Here is a 23219-nt window from a genome sequence, read left to right on the forward strand (position 1 = left end):
AGAGCCAGTTGTAAATGAAAATTATGGTTTATTTTAAAACTGTCTTCCATCGTTTCCAAAGACACCTTTTTTCACAAGCAGCAGTTTGTAATACACAACCTTTGTCCTTAACTCTTTGAAGGGATAGTTTTGAGGAAACTTGTTCTTTATAATTGTTTACCTTTCCAATACAATGCTTTAGATGGGGAATTTTGCTCTGAAAACAATTCTGACATTGTAGTTGCTTACAGTGTCGTGTTGTTACCACGGTAAAGAAAATGTAGCATTCATTTCTAACAGAAGTTTTTGTTTCATTAGCTAAGACCCACTGTTGTCTCTAGGAAAGGCAAACCTGGAGCAGCGGCCATGTATGCAGAGCAATGCCATTTATTGTCAGTTCAGTATATTCAAAGGAAACAGCTTAGTTTGAGAAGTTGTATGTTATATTACCAAAAAAAAAAACAACCTCAACCTCTAAGGATTACGTGAAGTCTTTGAGGGGATTATGGGAATGCTTGATCTTCTCAGTTTCCAGCACAAAAAGTCACTCACTGAAATCTATCAGGAGCCTTAATTATCACTAAGCAGTCTGATAACAGAAACAACAAAAATGAAGACTCAAGTCCTTAGTCCAGTTTTTCTCTTATATAAACTTCTGTTCACAAACCTTATTCTGGAGTCAGTTGTATTCAGCACAGAGAAGCTGAAATGTGGTGTCAAGCAAACTTCTCTCAGCATTCAGCATGCTGCAGAAAAGCCCCTGAGCTGCTCTCAGCTCCAAGCAATGGTGAGCATTACCAGGTCCTGGTATTTCAGCATGTCATGCACCATCACAAAGATGTTTAATGACTGCAGCTGGGATCCTTATTGTAGAGCATTGTACAGCATGTGACGTATCACACCAAGCACTGGTACTCTGATACCCACCAGTGGAGCAGAAGTTGACATACAGTTCTCAGCATGGGATTATTTGCAATAGAAGATAGCAAAAAGCAACCTTCTAAACTGCATGTGGCTTTGAGGACAACAAGGAAACTCTTCTACCATTAAAATTCCAACACATCTTCCTGTCCAGTTGGAAGTATTTAAAGAGCAAACACTTTGCTCAGGCTTTTGCATCTACCTCAGTAAAGGTGGTTCCTTTTAACCTCCCCAAATAATCTGTTTCTATTCATTTTGTGAGTGGTTTGAAGAAACAAGTCTTTTTCATTTTATTATACTTAATTCCTTCTTCCAAGGCTCCTCTGTGGCTGAAGTCACTATTCTTTTTCCAGGTAAAAAACTGCAGTCTTTTTGCAGGTGAATCCAACTCCTGAGGAGATGGTACAGTCTAGTTAGCAACTAATTTATGCTTAATTCAAAACTACTACAGGAACCTTCTTAGTCACAAGGTTCGAGGCAGACAACAATCCATAACCACTCCAGTTCACAAACATGGTCGACTTCAGGAGAACCAAAGTAATGCAAGGAAGGAATTTGGACCAATGAGTTTATAAAACTATTCTTTTACACAGTTGATTCCGGAAGCTTCACCAGTTGGTATGGGGACAGTGTGATGTAAAACCTGATGATCCCATCCAACTGTAGTGAGCAAGGCATCGTCTGAAGGAGACCACGATAAACCTTTTACAAAGTCTCGATGAGAACGGCTTCTGAACCTGGAAAACAGAGCACTGTTAGCCATGGAGCACTGCTTGCTATGAATTTTTGGCTTCTGCGCTTCCTAATTGCTAGTTTGTCAGGACAGTGTTCCCCACTTCAAGGAGTATTTTCACCTTCCCTTTAGTACATAAACAATTAATGAGAAATCAGCAAGCCCCAGTGAATACACTGTCTGGTACTTACACCTCTGAAAGGTCTGAGTTGAGAACAGCTACTGTACAATCTTCACTGATGGAAGCCAGCAAAGGTGAACTAGAGGGCAGAGAAGAGACCACGGTTAGAACAATTAAATACACAATTAAATTTACAAAAAATGCTTTACTGTGAAATGCTTTACTCTGGCATTCAAATGTATCTATAGCTGCATATTCTACACCCTTATTTTAGACAGTACCTATGTGCAGAAAATGCAAAGCCCGTAACGCGTCGGGCATGCACAATGGAGCTGAGGGCAGAATCAGGATTCTTTGTGTCTACTAGTGCAACTGTTCCACTTTCATCACCTTTAGGAGAAGAGAGAATGAGGTTATCAGCAAAGCTGTCACGTGAATAGAAAGACCTCAATTTGTCTCGTGAAAGCTGAACAGTAAGAGCACTTCTTACCTAAAGCAAAGATGTCACTTTCCTGTGGATGCCACAGGACTGAGGTAGGGAGGTAATTACAGGCACTGCAAACTGTAAGTAAATAAATTGGGGTAAGAGTGAAGAGAGCAGTCCTTATAAAGACATTCCTACCCTAGCCCACTTAACGCTGCTACAGCACTACGATAATTAGTTAAACGTTGATTTTACTTCTGTGATAGAACTAGACTTCTAATGGGCTTCTGTGACCAAGTCGCCAGACCACTAGATTGAGGTTAGACATAGAGAACTCAGGCATGAAATAGTGTATTTCTTCACACAACTTCATACGTAAGCAGTGACTGCATTCAGAAACATACCAATTCGAGTAGCTGGTTTGGGGCATCTGGTGTCCCACAGTAATATTCTTTCATCCTATAGATTCAAAGCAAATAAGATTTTTACAATTTCTTTCTGGAGCAGAGGCAGGCGTAAACTCAGATTCACTGCACTTCTGTTACCAATCCACATTCAAACCCACATCAGCTCCTCCTGTGTTTAAAATGATGCTCGAATTAATACTCAGCTCCTTCAGTAACCCCAGGACAGAGCTGGGAATTCCCCTGTTTTAACACAAACTTGCACCAACAGCTGGATGAGCCCATCAGCAACTTATCAGACTGCAACATTGGAACAAAGCATACGTGCAGACATTTTATATGACAGGTAGTTTCTCAATAAATGTGTTTAGCTGCAAATAATTAAGTTAAATCATCTTTATCAGGCAGATTCAGATAGAATTAGCTTTACCTCAGCGCAGGACAGGAAGATGGTGTCCTTACCAGGACAGGCAGCCACACATGTCACTGCATCGGAGTGAGCTACCAAAAGCACAAAAGGATAAAGAGCATCAAAGACTGTATCCAACATTCCCCTGTGTGCCCAGTGCCCAACTGCACAACACAGAGAAGGGAGCGAGGATCTCTAGAGGCACAGCAGACAAAGAGTAACTTCTATCCAAGGCAATCCAAGCATGTCCTAACACACTGAGCTGCCAAACCCAAAGAGAGTCACTGCAGCCACGTCCTCACGATGTGCACCAGCTTGAAGAATCCTCTGCAGACCAAAGGTTGGTTACAGAGGGGCAGGAGGAGGTGACCAAGTAAGCACAGCATGGCCTCTGTGACAGCCCAGTGTGAGCTCCCCAGAGCTCTGGTGAGCATCATTCAAAGCAAATACAGCTTACATTATGCATGCAGGTACAGAGAAGAGAAGAAAGCAGAGAAATTCAAAGATATACTTGGAAAAGAGAAGAAGTGGGTCCTATAACACAGGCTGGGCAGGAAAAAACGAACAGAGAAGTACGCTTGTGCTAGGAACTGAAGCACCCGCGTGTGGGGGCCACAACCTGCAACGCAGTGGGCACTCACCTCTGTAGGAGTGCAGCACAGCCTGCTGCGGGAGGTCCCACACCTTCACACTGCAGACGAGAGGCAGCAGTCAGGGCCTGGCATCACATCCCGGGGGGGGAGCGGGGGCCGGGAGAGCTCACCTGAAGTCTCTTCCGCCGCTGACCGCCCGCGTGCTGCCCGCCAGGACGTCCACCGCCTCCACCATGTCGTCGTGCTCGTACTTACAGAACTTATTGACGATGAGGGTCTCCTTCTCGTCCAGCTCCCACAGCTCCACGGCGCCTGCGGGGCACAGCGGGGGCCCCGCCTCACCGCGGGCACCGGGACGGGGGGAAGGGAACGGGGGGTGCGGCCGGGGGGAGCCCGGCGGGAGCGGGCGGGGGGCGACGGCTCGCGCTTACCGGAGTCGGAGCCAACCAGGATTCCTCTGTCCGCCACCCAGCGCAGGTCGGCCACGCCCGCCTCGGTCTGGACGCCGGCGGTGCAGAAGCCCTCGCTGGGGGCGCGCCGGGGGTCGGCGAACACCCAGATGGAGCCGGCCCAGCAGCGGCCGCTCAGCCCCGAGGCGCCCAGCAGCAGCGCTCCGTCTGCGGGACGTTCAGCCGTTCAGCGCCCGCGGTGCCGCTCCCCGTCGCCCCTCCCGCCCCGCTCCCCGCCGCCCCGTGCCGCGGGCCGCTAACCTGCGCGGTAATGCGCGCGTTCCAGGTGCCGCTCCATGCAGGCGGGCGCGTTAGGCGGGATGTTCCATTCGGGGCCGCCGGCCCCCGCGGCCTCATCCTCCTCCCCGCCTGCTGAGGGCGTCGGAGTCGCGGGGGGCGGCGGCTGCTCGGGCGGCGGCTCCTCCATGGCGGCGGTGGCGCAGCGGGACCGGGACCGGCGGCGACCCCACGTGCTCCCGCGCCGCGCGCGCGCCGTCGCCTCTCGCGAGAGCTGCCTCAGCGAGAGTCTCGCGAGAGTCCCGCGAGATCCGCCCAGCCGCCATCTCGGTGGTGCGGAGCCGGCCGGCGGTCACCGGGACGAAGGGTCGCTGTACCGCCATGCTGTCCCGCCTCGTCCTCCGCGTCGGTGAGCGGGCACGGCTCCTTACGGGGAAATGGCGGGCGGGAGCTGGGGGGGAGGGGAGGGTGTGTGAGCTCCGTCCTGACGTGCCCTCTGCCCCTCTCCTCCCGCAGCCCCGGCCGTGCTGAAGGGCCTGCAGGGCCTCCCGCCTCCCGTCTGTGCAGGGTGAGTTCCGCGCTGTCAGGCTGCTTTCCCTCGGCGGTTCTTTCTGCACGCCGTGGAGCTGAACGGAAGCTTTCTCGTTGCAGTGTCTTGCACGTCGCGCGGCCGCTTCACACCGCTCAGCACCGCTTGGCTCCTGTGCCTCCGCTGCCCGAGAAAGGAGGAGAGGTCCGACACGGCCTGATCCCTGAGGAGTTCTTCCAGTTTCTCTATCCTAAAACCGGAGTCACAGGTTAGTATTTGCGTTTTGAGCTGACAGCAAATCGTCTGACTTGGAGGAAGGGTTCAGACTGATAAAAATGTCACTTTGTTTTGGCCTCTTCTGTTGCTTTCCTGAATTCTTAGCGTAACCCGACTCACATTTTGACGTGCAGAGAAGTGAAGGACTTTTGTAAGAGTTGAAATTGAACTCTTGATTGCTTTCTTCTCAAACTGAGATTCTCCATAAGTCAAGAACTTGGGGAACACTTTATTTCAAGGAGTCAGTCATCAAAATCAGTCCCTGTTTAATAGGGAGCCTATTTAAGGTGCAAAAAACCAAATGTTCTGCAAAGCCTCACCTAATTTGTAGTTTATTTCTCTCTAGAAATAGGAGGACTTTGGCCCCCTGATGCTCGGCTCTGGTAGTGCAGTAGCCCCTCCTGGGGGAAGGGGGAATTCCAGAAGGGAATTCTGCTCCCTCTGCAGTGAATGTTCCCAGAAAACATTCTGTGCCAAAAATGCTGATTTAACAGTTTCATTTTATTCATGTTGATTGAATGCAGATGCTGTGTTCCTCACTGTCCAAGAAACAGATTTCACATCTGCCTGGGAGATGGACTGGATGATTTCTAGAGGCCCCTTCCAGACTCTGCAGTTCTGTGATTCTGTGATGTGTTTTTAATTTGCGTTTAGTTAGGCTTGTTTAGATGTGTCTGTAATTTGTAGCATAAAAAAGGTAAGGTATTTGGGAAAACACAGCATTGGTCAGCATCTTGCATGTGTTTAAAGCATGGTATTTAAGGAGAAGAGGAAGAATTTCTACTCTTTAGGTATTAAGAGAGGGTGGTTATGAGGCCTGTGTAGTATTACACATGCTAAGTGCCTTTGAACAACCTTACAATAGTCAAGTCAAGGCCTGCAGCAGGCACTTCCATGTGAATATGGCTTGAGTTTGGGCGGTCCTGTGTGGAGCCAGGAGCTGGATGCAGTGCTGCTCGTGGTGTCCTTCCCACTGTGGTGTTCTGAAGCTGTCTGATTCTGCCTTTGGTTATGGTAGAAAGGAGTCATAGAATCATAGAATCACTCAGGTTGGAAAAGTCCTCAAAGATCTTAGAGTCCAACCATGAACCTAACCATCCTACCCCAATTCTAACAGCCCTCTGCTAAATCACATCCCTGAGCACCACATCCAGATGGATTTTAAACACATCCAGGGATGGTGACTCAGCCACCTCCCTGTGCAGCCCATTCCAGTGCTTAACAACCCTTTCTAAAAACTAAAGTTTTTCCTGATATCCAATCTAAACCTCCCCTGGTGCAACTTGAGGCCATTTCCCCCCTCATCCTGTTACCAGTGAGAAGAGACCAACCCGCTCTGCTGCAATCAGCTTTCAGGTATTGGAAGAGAGCAATAATGTCTCCCCTCAGCCTCCTTTTCCCCAGACCAAACAGCCCCAGTTCCTTCAGTCTCTCCTCATAGGCCATATTCTCCAAGCCCTTCCCCAGCCTTGTTGCCCTTCTTTGGTCCTGCTCCAGCACCTCAGTGTCCTTTCTGTATGTTTCCTGGATTTAATCTACTTGCTTTTAGGTGTTTCACTCCAGTGCAAATAATGCTGATTTATTTTATTTTTTTTAGGACCTTACATGTTGGGAACTGGGCTCCTGCTTTACCTACTCTCTAAGGAAATCTATGTCATTAACCACGAGACAGTTGCAGCTGCCTGCATACTGACAGTCATCATTTACACCGTTAAAAAGTATGGTGCTGATGTAGCAGCTTTTGCTGACAAACTTAATGAGGTAAAAATAATAATATTTAATCCAACTTTGCAGAAGCTAAAAACTAATTGATCTGCTTAAGTAGATCTGGGCTGTAATAGAATCTGAGCCTACTATTCTTGTAACGATGCTTAAATGAGGTATGTTTTAGATCTTAGGTTGGTGTTGCTATGTGAGTTTGGGGGGGAAAAAAATGAAGGAAAAGCACTTTACACCAAAACAAATATTTTATGGCTTTTTATTTTTTTGTACAGTTGGTTGTGAACAGTAATTCTTGTCATGCCGTCCCAAACCTGATGCAATCTAGCTGGTGTAGGTATTTCTCAAATTGTAATGCAGAATTTCAGGAATAGGTTGCAGATCATTTGTTTTCTTTGCAGCTTGCTTTAATTCTGAATCATTTTTTGTTTCTATTTTCAGGAGAAAGTTGCTAAAGCTTTAGAGGTGAAAAATGAAGCAATTAAAGCACTGGAAACTGCCATTGAGGAGGAGAAAAAGGAGCAGTGGAGAGTTGAAGGCCGCAGTTACCTCTTTGATGCTAAGAGGGTATGCAGCTCTAGCTCTGCTGCTCGCTTTTACTGCTGTTTCCATCACATACTGCGGGTGCCTCTTAAGTTACTAACAAGTAACAAACCAGTTATGAGACATTTGTTGCAGACAAGGCTAGTTCCACTACCTGATCTATTGACTTTGTATGGGGCTGTGTTCTGCTGTATTGTCTTGTTGTCAAACATTAATCAGTTGATTTCTGTGTCTAGAATAATATTGCCATGCTGCTGGAAGCTAATTACCGAGAAAGATTGCTGACAGTATACAATGAAGTAAAGAAAAGGCTGGACTATCAGGTGGCTCTGCAGAACTTAAAGCGTCAGAAAGAGCAAGATCACATGGTTCAGTGGGTGGAGAAGAGCGTTATTCAGAGCATCACGCCTCAGCAGGTTTTGGTTTTTGCTGTTTGCTTTCATCTGTGCTATGTTTTAGTCTATAAGCATATTGCAGTCCAGTCCTTCTCACCTGAGTCAAAAAATACCAGATCATCTGGGTGGCTTGCAAGCACAGCAGTGATGCATTCCTGCTGCTGTATGAGAGCTAACAAGCCCACACACTAGATAGAAGGTGTTGGTGCTGCTAGTGAAGTGAGCAAGTCACTGGTTTTGTTTGCTCTTGCAGCATAGAGCTAACCCTGCAATAAGGGCACACCAGGGAATTCTCTTCTAAAAATCCCTCTCTATGAGAGAATGGCTTATGATCCCCAGATGGACTTTGGATGCCCTTTCTTTTAAGGAATGAACCTGATAACAATGAAATATATACAAGCAGAGCTAGAAATATGATTTAAGACAGATCACTGCTTGGATTTGAATCTCTCCTTATAAGCTACATAGCATTATACCTTTCAGTCTATAACTCATTTTGAGTGTCTAAAGGGAAAATAAAAAGTGCACTAAGTACGTGTTTTGCTTCTTTTCATAAAGGCTTTCTACTGAAAATGTTTTATTTTTCTTTTGCAGCAGAAGGAGAGCATTGCAAAGTGCATTTTGGACCTGAAGGCACTATCGAAGAGCGCCCAGGTGGCGGTGTAGCCACATAGTACTTGATCCCTCTGAGGTGTCCCATTACTTATTGTTGGAAACTCTGATTGTAAAATGTCATTAAAACCAACAAACAAAAATATTTGCTGTTTGAGTGTGATTTTTATATGTGTGTGTGTGAAGTAGCCATGGTAGTTTGATTATAGTGGGGCATTACTTCCAACCACAGCTTTGTTTGGTTCCTGGTTCAGTTGTGAACCTTTCTGGAGATGAGATGCTGACTCTCACTGTGGTGCTAATACAGTTGTGAATTTTTTTTTTTGTAATTCAGAATTACCTGTAGAAATGCCCTATGGTTATTTTTGTTAATGTGTTTTTAAAATCAAAATGACTGCTAGTCTTCCCACTCGCCTACCCAATGAGATGCTTGGAGCTGGTGTCCTCAGTTCATAGGCAAACAAAACAAACAAAACAAAACAAAAAAAAAAAAAAAAGAAGAAGTAACAAAGCTTTAAATAATTACAAAAGCTTCTTCTTATTCTGCAGAAAAGAGAATATGACTGGCAGGAAACATCAGAAGATGACAAAGCTCAGCTTCTACTGAATTTATCAGCATAAGGATTAGAACAGTAGAATTGATAAGTATGCCCTGGAGGGACTGATGCAACTTTCGTACGTGGGCTGGTACTGTGGTAAGGAAGCACTCCCAGTGGAGTAAGTGAAATAGCAGAGGTTTTTACATCCTTTTCCACTACAACAGCTCAGAGATAAGGGTGTTCTTTGGAGGAGAGACACTCTTAAAGGCAAAAGTCATCTACCTTCAGGTAAAGGTGACTTTTTTTTCTCCCCCTGGCATTTCCTGACAATAAAGGTTTCTCATCATTTCCTGTTTAAAAAAAAAAAAAAAAAAGTGAAGTTACTCAACTTCCACATTGATGTCTCATTCGAATTTAAGCTAACTGGTGCTTTCACAAGCTGGACACATTCTTTTCACAAAGGCAGCACGTAGTGCTGTGCAAGCAGTGCTAGCACTACTGAAGTTTTCTACGGGCGGCTGCTGTACGGTGTGTGAGGTAAGGTGAAGCTGTATCACAACATTGCTTCTGCTATTGCAAACGCAGCGTGCTTTGAGATCTGACATGGGGAACTTGGAGCTGGCTGTCGGGGTGTGCAGGAGAAAAAGGTGAAAGTAACGGTGAGAACAGTTCATTTTCGTGCTGTGAGCAATAGCTGGATGTTCTTTGCAATGTGTAGTTTGAAAACCATATAATGAGAGAGACCAGGCTGGGAAATCCTAGTAAAACTATGTTTTTCCCCATCTTTATGCTTGCACCTCCTGAATTTGAGAATAATGTTTTAATTCTGAACTTTCTGTGAATGTAACTTGAGAAAAAACGTCCCTTTATGTTTTTCCTACCTGTGCTTCTGATCATGGAAATTTTTATGAAGTTCACTCTATTTTAGCTATATAATACTGGGGATATTTTTTAGTCCACTATGAAATACATTCCATCATTTTGAGAGAAGACACTGTGCTTAACAAGGGTACTGGGCGTGTGTGCACTTAGATGCAGGAGTGAGATGTTGAGAAGCCAGGCTCATCCTCTGTTATTGCCAGATTTCCTGCTGTGGTTTCATGCAAGTTTGTGTAAGATGCCTAAAACACTGATAAAAGTTAAATTGAGCCTGAGGTGTGAATGAGAATGCTAGGTTTGTGTTGGGTATGTGAGTGTAAATACAGCTTTCCTCTCATCTTTAGGTTCTCTTGCTGTTCACCAGTGTTTGGAGAGAATGGGAAGTTCCTCCTCAAAATCAAAACCAGGTATTTCATTTTATTTATTTATTTTTTTTTTTAAGGAGTCCTGTTAGATCCAGTGTTCTTGGCTACCTCACCACTTTCCTGGCTCAGAAAGGGTTGTTGTGGGGTAGCTTTGTGGATAAATGTATTTGGGGAAGTACTGCACAGCTTCCAAAGGCTGCTGGGGAGCAGTGGCGGTGTGGATCACTGCTCTTTTTCTGCCTGGTGTTTTCAATTTCAGCCCTCTGGTACAGAATTGTTATACTTACAACATTTCTTGAAGTCATTCTTGAATAGGTTCACACTTCTAAGAAGTGCTTTGCTTGTTACTTGTACTAGTACTGGAATTATTAACACATCTAAACTCTTTTTTTTTTTCCCCTATTTATTTTTAGTTACACCAGAACCCATTTCCACTACTGTCACAGTACATACCACTGTTCAGACCTCTACTGCTGCCTTACCAGACTCAGAAGGCGAATCCTTGTTTGATAAGTAAATGCTACACCTTTATTTCTTAACTCTGAACACCAAGTTCTTTGAAACTACAAGCCCCTCCTATGGGGGAGAAGTTACACATAATGCAGTTTATGCCCCATGTTTTTACAAGTTGGCTTAGAATTTCCTAGTCTGTGCTCTAGGTACTCAGTAATTCTTACTACAGGAATCTTGTAATCTCATGGGGGTTGGTAATAGGATGTTGGATAAGCTTGGTTGAATTTGAAAGCTGCTAATTCTTTGATATTTCTGTAAGAATGTGATTCTGACCCTATTTCCTGTGCATCAACAGCCCTGAAATATTCTACTCAGCTTTAGCCTTTATCTCTGGCATCCTGTCAACTCTTCTGGTGGTTGGAGTCATCTGCCTCATCAGAAAAAGTAAGTGGCACAGTCAAGGAAATGCCAGCAGCATGGTTCTTGGGTTTCCAAATTGCTTGGTTTGCAGTGAAGATTGCAACAGATTTCAGGTCGGATTGCCCAGCTGTCAGCTGAGAGGCAACTGTACAATTGGCTGGCAGAATATCACAGCCAATTCCTCTTTCTGTGGTACAAATGACAAGAAAGCATTACTCAGTGCCTTGCAGTTAAGGGGGAAGGGAAGAATAAATTATCTTGCACGTAGGGCAGACTAACCCACTGGGTCCTAATTGCTCCCTACTTCTGTAATTAAAGCATCCTTTAATTCTGACAAAGAGCAGGAGTTCTGTTCTGTTACCTTTAAGTGACCATCAGGGAGTGCAGTGTGGACTAAGAACTTGTTTGTTTCAAAGATAACGACTGCACCACTGGCTGATCCCACTCTGCTCTCCTCCTTTCTAGAGTATAAGAGATCCCAAGAAAATCTACAAGAACAAGTTCCCTCCAAGGCACAATGTGAGGAATCTGCTGAAAACACCCAGGTAAAGGTCAAAATTATAATTCCTAGAGCTGCTCAGTTTCTGTAGCATTGAGGTCAAAATCAAAGCGAGCAATTTGTCCTGAGATGTTACATTTGCACTTTCTCTGATGTCTGTAACCTCTCGTATCGCAGAGTGAGGTTTCTTACGCCTCTGTGGTCATCAAGCCCCGACCAAAAGCAGCACCTGTGTGACAGTGGAATTTGACAGGTGAACACCTGCACTTTCTGCATGTTGGATGCCATGGGATTGTTGCACGGAGGACTGTAGTGCTCTGCGAGATATCCAGCTGCAGTACATAACATCAGCTGAATTCATAGCTAGGAGGGGAAAACAGCATCTCCAACTCTACAACTCTTGCCAACGCTGGGGACAAGTTGCTTTCTACACCACCTTCCCTCATCTAGAGCAATCCTGGTGACAACTTGTTGCACATTTTCCGTGTGGGTTTCTGCTTTTGCTTGGAACTGCTGAAGAGAAGTGAAAAACAGAAATGTTTCTCTGCACCTGTTCACATCTGTGCCCTTATTTCCCTGTTCAGTCACGGGCTGCAGCATTTTTGATGAGTGCCCAGTGCCTTGGTTAAACCACCGGACTACATTGTGATGCACCACTGCGAGGCAGCACCGAGCAGCCGCTGGAAACACCCGAGCAAAGTTTGATCTGCGTCATTCTGAGGTGTAACGTTCTGTGTGTTCTGTTTGTTTGTTTTGGGTTTTTTTTTTTTCCTGCTGAAAGCAATCGGTTCCATCTACTGACAGCGATCACATCGCCAAGTTGTGATGTACTCGTGCAGTGACTTCCTTTGCCAGCTGCCTTGTTAAGGGTGGGACCATGTAACAGGGCAGCAGCAAGGATTACATCAGATAATGAACTGTGATCTCTGATCTTTGTTAAAGGAGCAGGCACTGGCGTTTATGTAGCCTACTGAGCTACAGAACAGAATGATGCACTCCCCTTTGTTTTTTTTCCTAGACTGTGCAAAGATAGAGAAAAAAGAGCCTTGCCTTTAATTGCCTGTGTTCGGTTTAACCCATGTTCCCTGAAACTGAGCTGTGCAAGCTGTGCTATAGCATCTACTGCAGTTTGAGAGCTGTTGGGACACCTGCTAAAACAGAGCAGGGATTTCATGCAACGCGTTGACTTTGCATAAAATCCATCTAATATTTATTATCCTTAATGAAAATGTGGCAGCACTGGCTGCAGCACAAGCTGACCAGACTTCATCTGATCATCGAAATGGACAGGAGATGATGGGTGTAAGAGGAGGCAGTGAGGACATCCTGCACTGTTTTTCAGTGCACCCAGACAATTGTTATGGGAGGGGGGAAAAAAAAAAAAGGACAAAATTAATCTTAACTCTTTTCTGTATTTTGAAACTACATGATACAGATGTAAGACATGTATGTACAGACCCAGAGGGTGGGGACAGGTCCTGGTGAAGTCTTTCATTTGCAGATGGAGGTCTCATGTGATGCTGTAACTTCACTTGTGCTGCTGGAGCGAAACGTCGGTGCAGGTGTGGTTGTGTGCAAGTAAAGAGAAAGCAAAATGCTGACCAAAAGACTTGTTGTGCTTGAGTTAAAGCTAGAAACTAGCAAGAACTGTTGCGTTATTTCTTACTGCCTGTGGATCGGAGCTGGAAGCAAAAAGTCCATCTTGATAACTGTGCTTTGGGTCACAGTCTGCCAAGCAACACTCAAGTTAGTAAACAAGAACCAGAATGTGCTCTTAAAGGGAGGTGCTTACCTGAGAATGTCTGGGCTTGGTACAGCAACAACCAAGCCAAATTTACTGGGTTATAATAATGTAAAAGTTTGCAAATTAACTTTTGGGGCTTAATGTCGTATGGGAATCAGATAGCGTGTGAGGAGCTTGCCCTTATCATCAGTTTGTGTCAGGCAGCAGATGAAACAGGACATGTTTTTCCTATGAGTTCCTTAAAGCATTTTATCAGTGGTCTGGTGTGTGCTGGTGGGTCAACGTTCATTCTGTGTCTATGACAGCTGCTGTGTTTAATCTGTAAGAACTGAGTCTGGCTTCGGGCTTTTTTCTGCATAGGATGTAGGTCCTTAAAATTAAAAGGTAAGTGGTTTTGAACTTCTTTATCTTGCAAGCATAGACAACGGGGTTCATGGCAGAATTGGCATGAGACAATAAGATTCCCAAGAAGATCCAAGGTTTAGGAATCTTATATTCAGGGTGAAAGTAGAAAATGCAGTTCATGATGCACAGAGGCAACCAGGACACAGCAAACAGGAACAGAATGAGTGCCAGAGATTTGGCTTTCCTGAACTCCTTCCCATAGAACACTCCCATCCCTCTCCCGCTGGTTGCTCCTTGACTTAGCTTTGTCCTGATGATGTAAAATACTGCCACATAGAGAGCACACATGATGCTCAGAGGGATAAGAGTCCACATGAAGAACGAAAAATACACCATGTAATCCATCCTCATCACAGAGATAAATTCACACGTGTGATAGCTGGCGCTTCTTCCTTTGTTCCATCCAAACATTGGTGTTAATCCCACCAGCAGGGACAGAGACCAGCACAGCCCCAGCGCCCACCAAATCCTTTTCTCTGTAGAGATTATTTTATATCTGTTGAGGAAGAAAACCAAGGCCACATTGAACAGAAGTGTTTAAAATACTTATGGATGATTTCAGTAACTCATGTTCAAAAACTCAAGGTTCATTATGATAAACTGGAGCACCAGCTTCCTTTTTTTTCTTTTTCCTTTTGGAAGGAAAACCTTATTTTGTTATAAGCCATGGCTCCTTACTGTAACAGTCATGAGAGATGAACTACGTTTAACTTCCCTTCTTTGTGGCTGGCTGCTGTTTTATTTCTTGTTTCATTATGATCTCAGTGCTCCTTGACACACTGGAACAGGTTGCCCAAGCAGGTTGTGGATGCCCCATCCCTGGAGGCATTCAAGGCCAGGCTGGATGTGGCTCTGGGCAGCCTGGTCTGCTGGTTGGCGACCTGCACACAGCAGGGGGTTGGAACTGATGAGCACTGTGATCCTTTTCAACCCAGGCCATTCTAGGATACTACTTGTATTTCCACTGCTAGTGATCCTATTCTATTTCTTAGCTTTCTTGCATGCACCTTACTCTTTATGTTGGTTCATTCTATTTGTAAGGCCAAACTGCTTTTTCACTTTTCAACATACAGATCTTCTCCCCAAAAAATATGTTCATTTTATGCCTGCAGTTATGCTTTCTGTATGTCTTTCCATTCAAACCTAGAAAAGGAAAGCCTTCATAAATCTTCATTATTTTCAGGCAACAGTAAAAGAGAACACATTTAAAAGATTATCCTCAGAAACCCAAAGAAATCTGTAGAGCATTTGGCATCTGCATAACAACCCATCAGCCAGAGAACAGAACCACGTGCTCACCTGATGAGCAGCTTCAGGCACAGGTAGCGGTCGATGGCGACAGCCAGCAAGGAAAGGATGGAGGCTTGGGTGAAAACCACCATGAGGCAGCAGAGGAAGAGGCAGAAATGGAACGGGATGCTGACGTGCAGGCTGACCAACACGGCCAGAGGAACGACGACCACCCCCACCGCAATGTCAGCCAGCGCCAGGGAGGCAATGAAGTACATGGTGGTGTTGTGGAAGGCTGCGTTCAGCTTCACCGCCCAGACCACCGGGATGTTCCCCAGGGCAGCAAGCAGAGCCACCAGGCACTCAATGCCAATGTAGATCACATCCGTGCTGCCCATCACCTGGCTGGTGTTCAAGGTCCCATTGGTGGGGCTGCTGCTGTCTGGGCAGTCCTGTGGGCACATGGGAACCGGCGGTCTCTGTGGCACCCACGGTGTTGCTGTGGGCCGTCTCTGTGCTTCCCTGGTGTGTGAATGTCCTCCAAAATTTCACATCCTTAGTGCTCAGCAGTAAATCAGCTGTTGTCCGTCTCAGCATTCAGGAAACGTTCTTCGTTTTGGACACGTGTGAAGCTCACCGCAGCCCTTCCAAAACTCTGTAGCTTTCACCTTCTTTAATAAAGTTTTGAAATGGAAAAAAGAAAAGGAAAAAAAAAAAACAACTCTCCCAGGACTGCTCATCAGCAACCCAAAACAAAATGTGACCGGTAGAAGGAAGCAGATAAAGCAATTTTAGAAGTGAGAAACCTGCACTCAGAACTGACTGTGCAATGCTGCCTCTATCAATGTGGGTAATCACTCTGCGGTCACTTTAGGAAATGATGCAGCTTATAGGGTGCTTTGCTGCATTCCAGACCTTCCTCAATGTGGCATTACTATAGTGACAGTGATGTTTTCAAGCAGGAGTACTCAGTTCCAGGAGAAGCCCATAGGACCACCAACCCAACCTTATTGGCCTGCCCCCAGGGTGGTGGATGCCAAAAGGCCTCCTTGTACAATCAAAAGGGACAGCAAGGCAAGGTTAGGTCATGGAACACAGAACAGGCAGTGGGCAGCACAGGGCTGTGCGTGTAGAAAGCACCGCCTCCAGCCACAGCATCACTATCTCTGCCATCTCTGGCATAGCCAGGGAAGTGAAATTGGCAAGAGGCAGAGTTAGAAATAAAGAAGACTTCTCATTCTCTTCTGTGAAATGGGCTGGCTTCCTTGAAACTCATGCAAGTACCCCATGCTCCCTGAATGGAAGGTGTGTTGTTCCCATTACTGCTGGGGAAAATGCAAAGAAGAACCTCTCTGAAGTGGTCCCAGTCTGCACATGGAGTTGGTACTGGTTTTCTAACAGGAGCTGACAGCCGTGGGCACAGCAGATGAATGCCAGCAGTGGCGTGTGCTGGGTTTGCAGCCCGAATTGCTTCTCCAACCAGCTGGTGCTGTGCAGCTGTGAGCAGGGGACAAACACATCCTGGTGGTGCTTGGGTATGAGCTGCTGCGTCACCTCTGTGGCTGACCTCTTCCTCATGTCTCTTGCTGCCCAAGCTGTAGGGGCCTTAGCAGGGCCACTCTCCTCTGGTGTCGGCTGCAAACAGACAAGAAAACACTCAGTGCTGCATAGGACAGAAGCAAAAGGTTTGTTTTCAAGCCACCCATGCTGCCTCGTGGCTGTGAAAAATGCTCCATCACCTCACCTGGGTACCCAGGGCACACTGCACAGGAGGCTCCTTTCAGGTGCTGTGGAGAAAGAGCGAGGCTTTGTGCTTCCTAAAGGCGCACCATAGCACATCACCTTTCAGTGATGGTGCTGCGTAACACTGGTTGGGGTTTTCCATCCCCAGTGTCAGCCAAGGGCAGTGTTGTCAAACCCATCTGAACTGCACCTGCCCCAGCTGGGACCAAACCAGGCCGCTTCCACTCCACACATCCCTGTTTCTGTTGGGAAGGTGAAGGGCGCCTTCATTTCCAGATGCTTCCTGCAGCAGCAGCATCTGTTTCCTGCCCTGAGCTCTACACCCGCAGGGTGCCAGGGAGATGGGTTGTGCTCCTGCCCAGGGCCAGGCTGTATGGGGCACACAGTGTGTGTATGTATGCTATGGCACATCATCCTTCTGCTAGTTGATGCAGTTGGAGTCTTTGGACCCCTTTGCTGCCAAATACAGTGCATCGTGTTTCATAAAAGTAGCTGGCCTTCCTGCACTGATGAAACTGGCAGCAGGAGGAGCTTTGTGCAAGAAACATTGGGGTTGGCTACACAGGATCCCCTCTTTGTTCCCCCACCACCCTGCAGCCCCATGCAGGATAAGCTCACGCTGAGCCCTGCAGAAACTCAGCCCTGGCTTTGCTGCTGCACAGAAAGCAGCTGGAGTAGGTTTGTGAGCCAGCAATCTAAGGCTTTGTTTGAGATTAGGATTCAGAGGTGTATTTTTAGATCCTGCTATTTAGCTGGAGCCTGCAGAGCTCTGAGCAGTGCCCAGGGCCCGTGCTGGGTGCTGGGATGGCTCTGGTGCAGCAGAGCTCGGGGATGTTGCAGTGCGATGGGGTTAAACTGCACCTCGGAGCCCGGTCCCAGAACTGAATGGATTTGCCATTTAAAGGCTGCAGTCAGAGCTTGTTTCTTGGATGGCTCCAGAAAAAGGCTTCCAGCTATTCCCCGAAGACCCTCCTACATCCTGGTGAGATAAGGATCAGGAAGGGAATGGTCTAACTGCAATCTCAGCGGAGGCTCTGAGCACAGATTTGCTTTTCACACTGGGGGTGGAGGAGAGAAGAGACTTTACAGAAAAACAAGTCTTTCTAAGTGACAATCACATCCAGAAAAAAAAAAAAAAACCTCAAAACCAAGACAACCCACGACAATGATCTTAGCATGTGACAACAATACCAACAGCCTCTTTGTCCTTGCAGGGCACTGTAACACTGCAGGGCAGCCAGCAGCTCTGCCCAGGGCTGGGCTCCATCCTGCTGTGGCCCTGAGCCCCTTGTGCTGCTCATGGTTCTCTTTCCCCTCTTCTTGACTGCTTTCCCTTTTCATTAAATGCGACGTAACTCCCCTCCCTGTCTCTTCCTGTCTCTGTTTTGCCTCCAGTTTGTCTGTTTCCAATGTCCCGTTAGAAGCGTGGAGCCAATTAAGATGGAGCCCTGCGGTGGTTCTGGTGGTCGGAACCAGGAGTGCAGCCATGGGCAGCATGGCTGTGACACAACCTCGCCCGTGTCCCCTGCTTGCAGCTGTGCTCTGCTGAGGATGTGGAGAACCCAAGGACTGCTTTCCCTCCTGGTTTCCCTGCCTTTAGAAAAAGGGAAGGCAAAGCAGTGAGAGGATGTGAATGTGAAGCGGGGTCACATCTGGCTTAACAGAGAGTGATTGTGGTCTGGAGAATAACGAGCAGAATGAGATTCTGGCACTGGCGACTGAGAACAAATCACATCACTGCTCCGTGCCTCAGCATCCATGCCCTTCAGAAGAGGATGGAGATTTGACTTTCTTGGGCTCTCTGTTGCTGGGCAGGGCTGGGCACCTTGCTCCCTGGGCACAGCTGGAACATCCCAGCCAGGAGCGTGCAGTTCCACCTGTGCCCTTGCAGGCAGATGCAGTTACATTACAAATACTGTCAGTATTTCTCACGTATGGGAAAACCTGGAGGAAATGCCAAGCCGACCCTGCCCGAAATGTGCAGCCCAGTCACTAACCTCAGTAACAAACTGTGTGTGCTGAAGACAGAGTCCCTGAATGCTTCATAGTTTTGACTGCAGCTCCATCTGCAGCTGGATGAGCATGGATGTTATCGAGGTGCACATCAATGCTGCAGGTACACTGTAGGAGGACCTCCAGCAACGCAGTGTAAGCATGGATCAGACAGGCATTGCTCACTGTTGAACAGTACAAGCTGCCTTCCTGCTCCCTGAGTGAAATCCTAAAATTCAGACAAATGATTGAAGGCAGAGCTTCTTCAGTCCAACGTGAAGCTCAGGGCAGGGCCATTTGCTATCATTTAAAACTCCATTACTGCCCTCTGAGCAGCTGCGCTGGCTCCATCACTCTGGCTGCAGTTCAGTTGCCCTCTGCTCTTCCAGCTCCCCATTATTGACCAAATTTCACTCTCCCCTCCAGCCCCACCTGGCAGGTTTGGGCCTCACTGTCCTACAGCACGGTCTGTGCCCCTCTGTGCAGCTGAGTGCTCTCAATGGGGAATGCCTCTGTGCAAATTATTTATAAAACATGACTCAGCTCTGAGTGACACTCACAGGTCAATGCAGCAGTGGCATAACTACTTAAGGGGGAAGGTTACATTTCCCCTGCATGGTTTCTAAGTGCTGTTTTCCTGCCTTTAGCTCTCTAATCAAAGCAAGGCGTTATTTATAGCGCGGCCACTTCTTTCTGGGTAAGCCCAGAGTGGCCCTGATGGCTTAAAGGGATTTACTTGAGACTGACATGGGTGCAGCAAACAGCAGGGTTGGGTCTTGCAGCCAGGTGGAGTTCAGAACCCATGCTGTGATGGGGCAGGGTTCGCCCCGTGCTGTGGCACAGCTGCAGGGCTGCAGGCAGAGCCGTGCCCTGCAGGAAGGAAGCACCGATTGCACCTCGTTATTTTTAATTCGCTTCTGTTTGGACCCAGCCCTTTCCATGATGCGTGGCAGGAATCGAGGCCTCCTTTGTTTTTGTGATTAACTCAGGAAAAAAAGGAGTTTCATTTTTCTTTACTGCCTATTTGCAGCGGAACACGCAAGCCGATCTCTTGATGGAGTGGAAAGCTCAGCTGTCCCCTTCCCATCCATTGCCACCACTACAGCCCTCATTTGTAGGTACATCATTTTTCAGCACTGCCCTCAGTGCACAGCGTCTGAGTCCCAGAACCATACATCAGGATTTGCCCATGAATTAGGCTGGCGCCAGAGGAATGGCGATGCACTTATTCTCCAGCAGAAGGGAATATAAACTGAGCAGCACTGAGCGTGCTGCTGGCTGGATAACAGCAGAACATTTGTGACTGGAGAACGAGATGTAGGGCCCATCTGGTGCAGCTGTGCAGCACCTCGGTGAGGCAAGGAGCTGCAGCGTGCTGGGATGATGCTCTCAGCAGGCACCCATGGCACAACCGCTGTGTTTTGTGCTGAAGCAGATGGGGGACAGTGAGATGCAGCCATGGTGCTCCCATCCCCTCGGCTCCTCGCTGCTTCCGTTGTGCTCTGTGGGTGTGGGGTGGTGGGATGAAGGTGCTGAGTTCAGCTCTGTTTGCTCTGTAGGCAGGAAACGAGCTCAAGCCATGCTCACAGAGCTCCATGTGCTCACTGCAGCCCAGCCAATGCTTGGTGTCCTCATCCCCTGCGAGTTTCATTTGCAGAGGAAATCCTGTGCCAGGGCAGCCAGAGGCCACCAAATGTGCAGACAGCACATGTGAGGGCAAACCACAATGGTGCAGGCTCCTTGGTTAACCGAGGCAAAGATTTTAATAGGTTCTCAGAATAGGGAGGCCTCTCTGACACATGGCCCACCTCAGTGGTGGGAGCAGGGGGCTGCAGGAGCCGCCCAGTGCTGCTGGTGACCCTGCGCCTACGGGCACCTGCAGCATCTTGGAGCCTGAATCTGCAGCACCCTGCAGCCAGCATCTGTGCTGCAGGGCACGGAGGGTTCACTCCAATTTGGTGCTTTGCAGCTTGCGCAGCTGCAGCTGTCACCAGTGAGCACTTCGAGCTGCCCCTCCCTGCTGCACCTGTCTCCTGGCCCTCAGGCTGCCGGCTCTGTTCTCCCACCCGACTGCCTTCGCACTCAATGCAAGGTGTGCACCAGGGCTGCTACGACCAAGACTGAGCTTGAGAGGCCCTTACAGAGAGAGGAGATCCCAGAGCAGCCGCCACCCGTGGGATCTGGATGAGGTGAGTCCAAGGAGGGGCACTGCCTTGCTGCAGGGCCTCGCAGATCGCTGCTGGCACCGCTCGCCTGTGCACGCTCCAAGGAAACATCCCTGCAGCCCTCCTGGCACCGCACAGCCCCGCTGCAGCTCGTCCCTGCACGAAGCCGTGGGCTCCAGACCTCCTGCTGCCACCAGCACTGCAACACTGATGTTGTGCAGGTGCCAGCAGCTGGAGGCTGGTGCTGCGCTGACACACGGGGTCACAGTGCAGGTCACCACGCATGGAGCAGTCATGGTGACACCTGAAGAACCGCACGGAGGACATTTCTGAGCAATGAGAGGAGCGATATTAGTCACTCTCTTTCTGAATCAAGCCTCAGTGGAAGAAACCAGTTGGTAAGCCAGGTCATCTGCTTGTAATGAGGGCTCCTGGTAGAGCAGTATGACATGATCAAGTGCCAGCACAACAACGTCCCCATGCTGCTATGTCTGACTGGGTCCCAGGGGCTGTATTGTGTGCTGGGAGATCCCCGCTGGAGTGGCAGCAGGACACGTTCCTGCTTCCATGGCACAGAGCTGGCAGTGGGGCCCGAGCCCTGCCTGAACCCCACAGCGCCCGCAGCAGCAGCACTGCCTGCAGCCGTCAGCAAGAACCAGCCCGCCTGATGTGCAGCACTGCACCACAAACACAGGTGACAGCTGATGGAACAGGCTGATATCTCTGTGGTTTCTGTAACTCTAGCAATGCAGGTGAAATTTTCTGATACTATGGGAGTTCCAAGAATTGGCCCCAGTTACCTCACAGGATTGGCAAGTGTTATGGCATCGATTAGTGCACAAGCCCCGGTGCATGTCCTGCGCTGCTTGGGTCACTGCTGAGTGCTGTGCCTGTTAATGCTGAGCAGAGAAGAGCCCCGCAGCCCCACCAGCACTTCCCAGCAGCACAGTCACAGTTTGCAGCAGCACAGAGCAGCACCATCCATGAGCACTGACACAGCACAGGCTGCCTGCAGCTCCGTGCCGCCCATCTGCTGCGCTTCCCGCATCGCCTGCAACTGTTTTATTGCTGCTCCTCTCTATTACCGAACACTGGATGGGAGATGGGCTATTTTAAAAAGCATCTGCTGTTATTTATGCAAACACTTTTCCTTCCAAAGGCCGAGCAGAGGAAAGTGCTGAAAGCCAACCCCCCCCCAGATGTTTCTAGGATGCAGCTAGGCTGCTCTTCAGCTGACATGTGGGTGTGAGTGCTGCTTGCCACCAACAGACACAGCAGATGAACTTTTGACGTTTGCCACTCTCTGTGCTCCTTGGCCGTGGCACAGCTGTTGCCAGAGGTGAGGTGTGAGGTTCCCATCATGCCCAGCACCCCCACCTGCTATACAGAAGGGCAAAGCTCCAGCACAGAACCTCACAGAACACCCAACCCTGCTCGGGCAGTTTCCAGCCCTGGATCGGTACAGAAATCTGGTGAGGTGGCAACAGCTGATGTTGCTGTAGATCCCTTTTTGCTGCCAGTTTGGTGGTGGCTGTGATGTGCTGCTCCTGTCCACAACGACACAGTGCTCTTCATTTTGGGGTGCAACATGTTTTTTCTCAGCCCGGGCTGTGAGTGGGCACAGCTGCTCCGTGCTCCCTCTCGCTCAGCGTTTCCTTTACCATTAATGCAAAGCGATGGCCCTTCTGGAGGAAAATAACTCCTCTTTAAGAAGGAGAAGCATAAAGCTGCCACTGAGCCTGTGCTCAGGAAACAAGCAGGATATGCAGAGAACAGGCGAGGGCCCGGGGAGCTCTGCTACCCCACGTGTGCTCTGGGCAGTGAGGATCCTGCAGCCCTGCTCAGCTCCCTCTGAGCTGCGTGGGACACATGAGGCATTGCTGTGATTCTATCAGCCAGGAATCCAGGCTCGTTACGTGATTGCAACTTGTTTCTGGATTTCATTAAATCAGCAAACGGGCATTAGATGGATATTTACATCAGCTCAACTTGTGATAATTCACCCAATTGGACAAATGTAGGTTGCTTTTTTTTTTGGGGGGGGGGGAGGGGGAGAGGTGGGGGGAATTAATTAAAGTCCTGAAGAATTATGATTCATTTCTATGAGCCTGGATGGGCTCAGAGCAGCCATGTGGTCGCATCCTCTACAGGTGCTGGTTGTCACCTTTCCTTCCACTGACACCATTGAGAGTGGGTGGGGGGGTTCTGTTGCTATGGGATGCTGGCACCCAGGGGAAGGGGATGCCTTCCCACAGACTGCAGCAACGTATGGAAAAAGAGGAATTGTTGTGAGCTGGAAATGTTCTGAGGGAGAAATGAGCTGTGTAGGTGCAGACATGGGATGCAATGAGGTGTGCTGGCAGCTTGGATCTGCTGACACCATAGGAGATAAGGCACAGCAGCATGGGGTGAACCCACTCTGCCCCACGAAGGGCAGTGGG

At 48.1% G+C, this 23219-nt stretch overlaps 4 protein-coding genes across 4 annotated transcripts; 2 read left to right on the forward strand and 2 right to left on the reverse strand.

Moving 5' to 3' along the window:
• Positions 1-346: 346 nt before the first annotated feature.
• On the reverse strand, positions 347-4553 carry WDR77 (WD repeat domain 77). Its single transcript, XM_085210210.1, has 10 exons — positions 4295-4553; positions 4016-4201; positions 3755-3896; positions 3633-3682; positions 3013-3083; positions 2583-2637; positions 2245-2316; positions 2036-2144; positions 1825-1893; positions 347-1637 (listed from the first exon to the last, which is right to left on the reverse strand). The coding sequence occupies exons 1-10, from the start codon at positions 4458-4460 to the stop codon at positions 1478-1480; spliced, it is 1080 nt and encodes a 359-aa protein (XP_085066336.1). The 5' UTR covers positions 4461-4553; the 3' UTR covers positions 347-1477.
• On the forward strand, positions 4524-8489 carry ATP5PB (ATP synthase peripheral stalk-membrane subunit b). The gene is made up of 7 exons (XM_003212929.3): positions 4524-4679; positions 4787-4838; positions 4922-5067; positions 6673-6836; positions 7236-7361; positions 7574-7753; positions 8327-8489. Exons 1-7 carry the CDS (start codon positions 4652-4654, stop codon positions 8396-8398), a joined length of 768 nt encoding a protein of 255 aa, XP_003212977.2. The 5' UTR covers positions 4524-4651; the 3' UTR covers positions 8399-8489.
• A 118-nt stretch (positions 8490-8607) lies between these two features.
• LOC146542630 (transmembrane protein C1orf162 homolog) lies at positions 8608-11814 on the forward strand. The gene is made up of 6 exons (XM_085210212.1): positions 8608-9420; positions 10107-10169; positions 10541-10640; positions 10936-11024; positions 11466-11545; positions 11677-11814. Exons 2-6 carry the CDS (start codon positions 10139-10141, stop codon positions 11734-11736), a joined length of 360 nt encoding a protein of 119 aa, XP_085066338.1. The 5' UTR covers positions 8608-9420; positions 10107-10138; the 3' UTR covers positions 11737-11814.
• Positions 11815-13528: 1714 nt separating this feature from the next.
• Positions 13529-15348, reverse strand: ADORA3 (adenosine A3 receptor). The gene is made up of 2 exons (XM_031556958.2): positions 14948-15348; positions 13529-14144 (listed from the first exon to the last, which is right to left on the reverse strand). The coding sequence occupies exons 1-2, from the start codon at positions 15340-15342 to the stop codon at positions 13529-13531; spliced, it is 1011 nt and encodes a 336-aa protein (XP_031412818.2). The 5' UTR covers positions 15343-15348.
• Between the last annotated feature and the right edge of the window lie 7871 nt (positions 15349-23219).

Source organism: Meleagris gallopavo, chromosome 28, assembly GCF_905368555.1.
Source record: "Meleagris gallopavo chromosome 28, MGAL_WU_HG_1.1, whole genome shotgun sequence".
Taxonomy (NCBI): Eukaryota; Metazoa; Chordata; class Aves; order Galliformes; family Phasianidae; genus Meleagris; species Meleagris gallopavo.

What these genes read in the sequence shown, in the direction of transcription:
- WDR77 (XM_085210210.1), bottom strand. Translation starts at nt 4,460, where the DNA reads ATGGAGGAGCCGCCGCCCGAGCAGCCGCCGCCCCCCGCGACTCCGACG. An exon ending in TGTGCTGCACTCCTACAGAG is followed by an intron (nt 3,084 to 3,632) that starts GTGAGTGCCCAC and finishes TGCTTTTGGTAG; the next exon opens with CTCACTCCGATGCAGTGACA. An exon ending in CAAACCAGCTACTCGAATTG is followed by an intron (nt 2,317 to 2,582) that starts GTATGTTTCTGA and finishes ATTTACTTACAG; the next exon opens with TTTGCAGTGCCTGTAATTAC.
- ATP5PB (XM_003212929.3), top strand. Translation starts at nt 4,652, where the DNA reads ATGCTGTCCCGCCTCGTCCTCCGCGTCG. An exon ending in CCGCCTCGTCCTCCGCGTCG is followed by an intron (nt 4,680 to 4,786) that starts GTGAGCGGGCAC and finishes CTCCTCCCGCAG; the next exon opens with CCCCGGCCGTGCTGAAGGGC. An exon ending in CCGCCTCCCGTCTGTGCAGG is followed by an intron (nt 4,839 to 4,921) that starts GTGAGTTCCGCG and finishes TTCTCGTTGCAG; the next exon opens with TGTCTTGCACGTCGCGCGGC.
- LOC146542630 (XM_085210212.1), top strand. Translation starts at nt 10,139, where the DNA reads ATGGGAAGTTCCTCCTCAAAATCAAAACCAG. An exon ending in GGCGAATCCTTGTTTGATAA is followed by an intron (nt 10,641 to 10,935) that starts GTAAATGCTACA and finishes GTGCATCAACAG; the next exon opens with CCCTGAAATATTCTACTCAG. An exon ending in AATCTGCTGAAAACACCCAG is followed by an intron (nt 11,546 to 11,676) that starts GTAAAGGTCAAA and finishes CTCGTATCGCAG; the next exon opens with AGTGAGGTTTCTTACGCCTC.
- ADORA3 (XM_031556958.2), bottom strand. Translation starts at nt 15,342, where the DNA reads ATGTGCCCACAGGACTGCCCAGACAGCAGCAGCCCCACCAATGGGACC. An exon ending in TGCCTGAAGCTGCTCATCAG is followed by an intron (nt 14,145 to 14,947) that starts GTGAGCACGTGG and finishes CTTCCTCAACAG; the next exon opens with ATATAAAATAATCTCTACAG.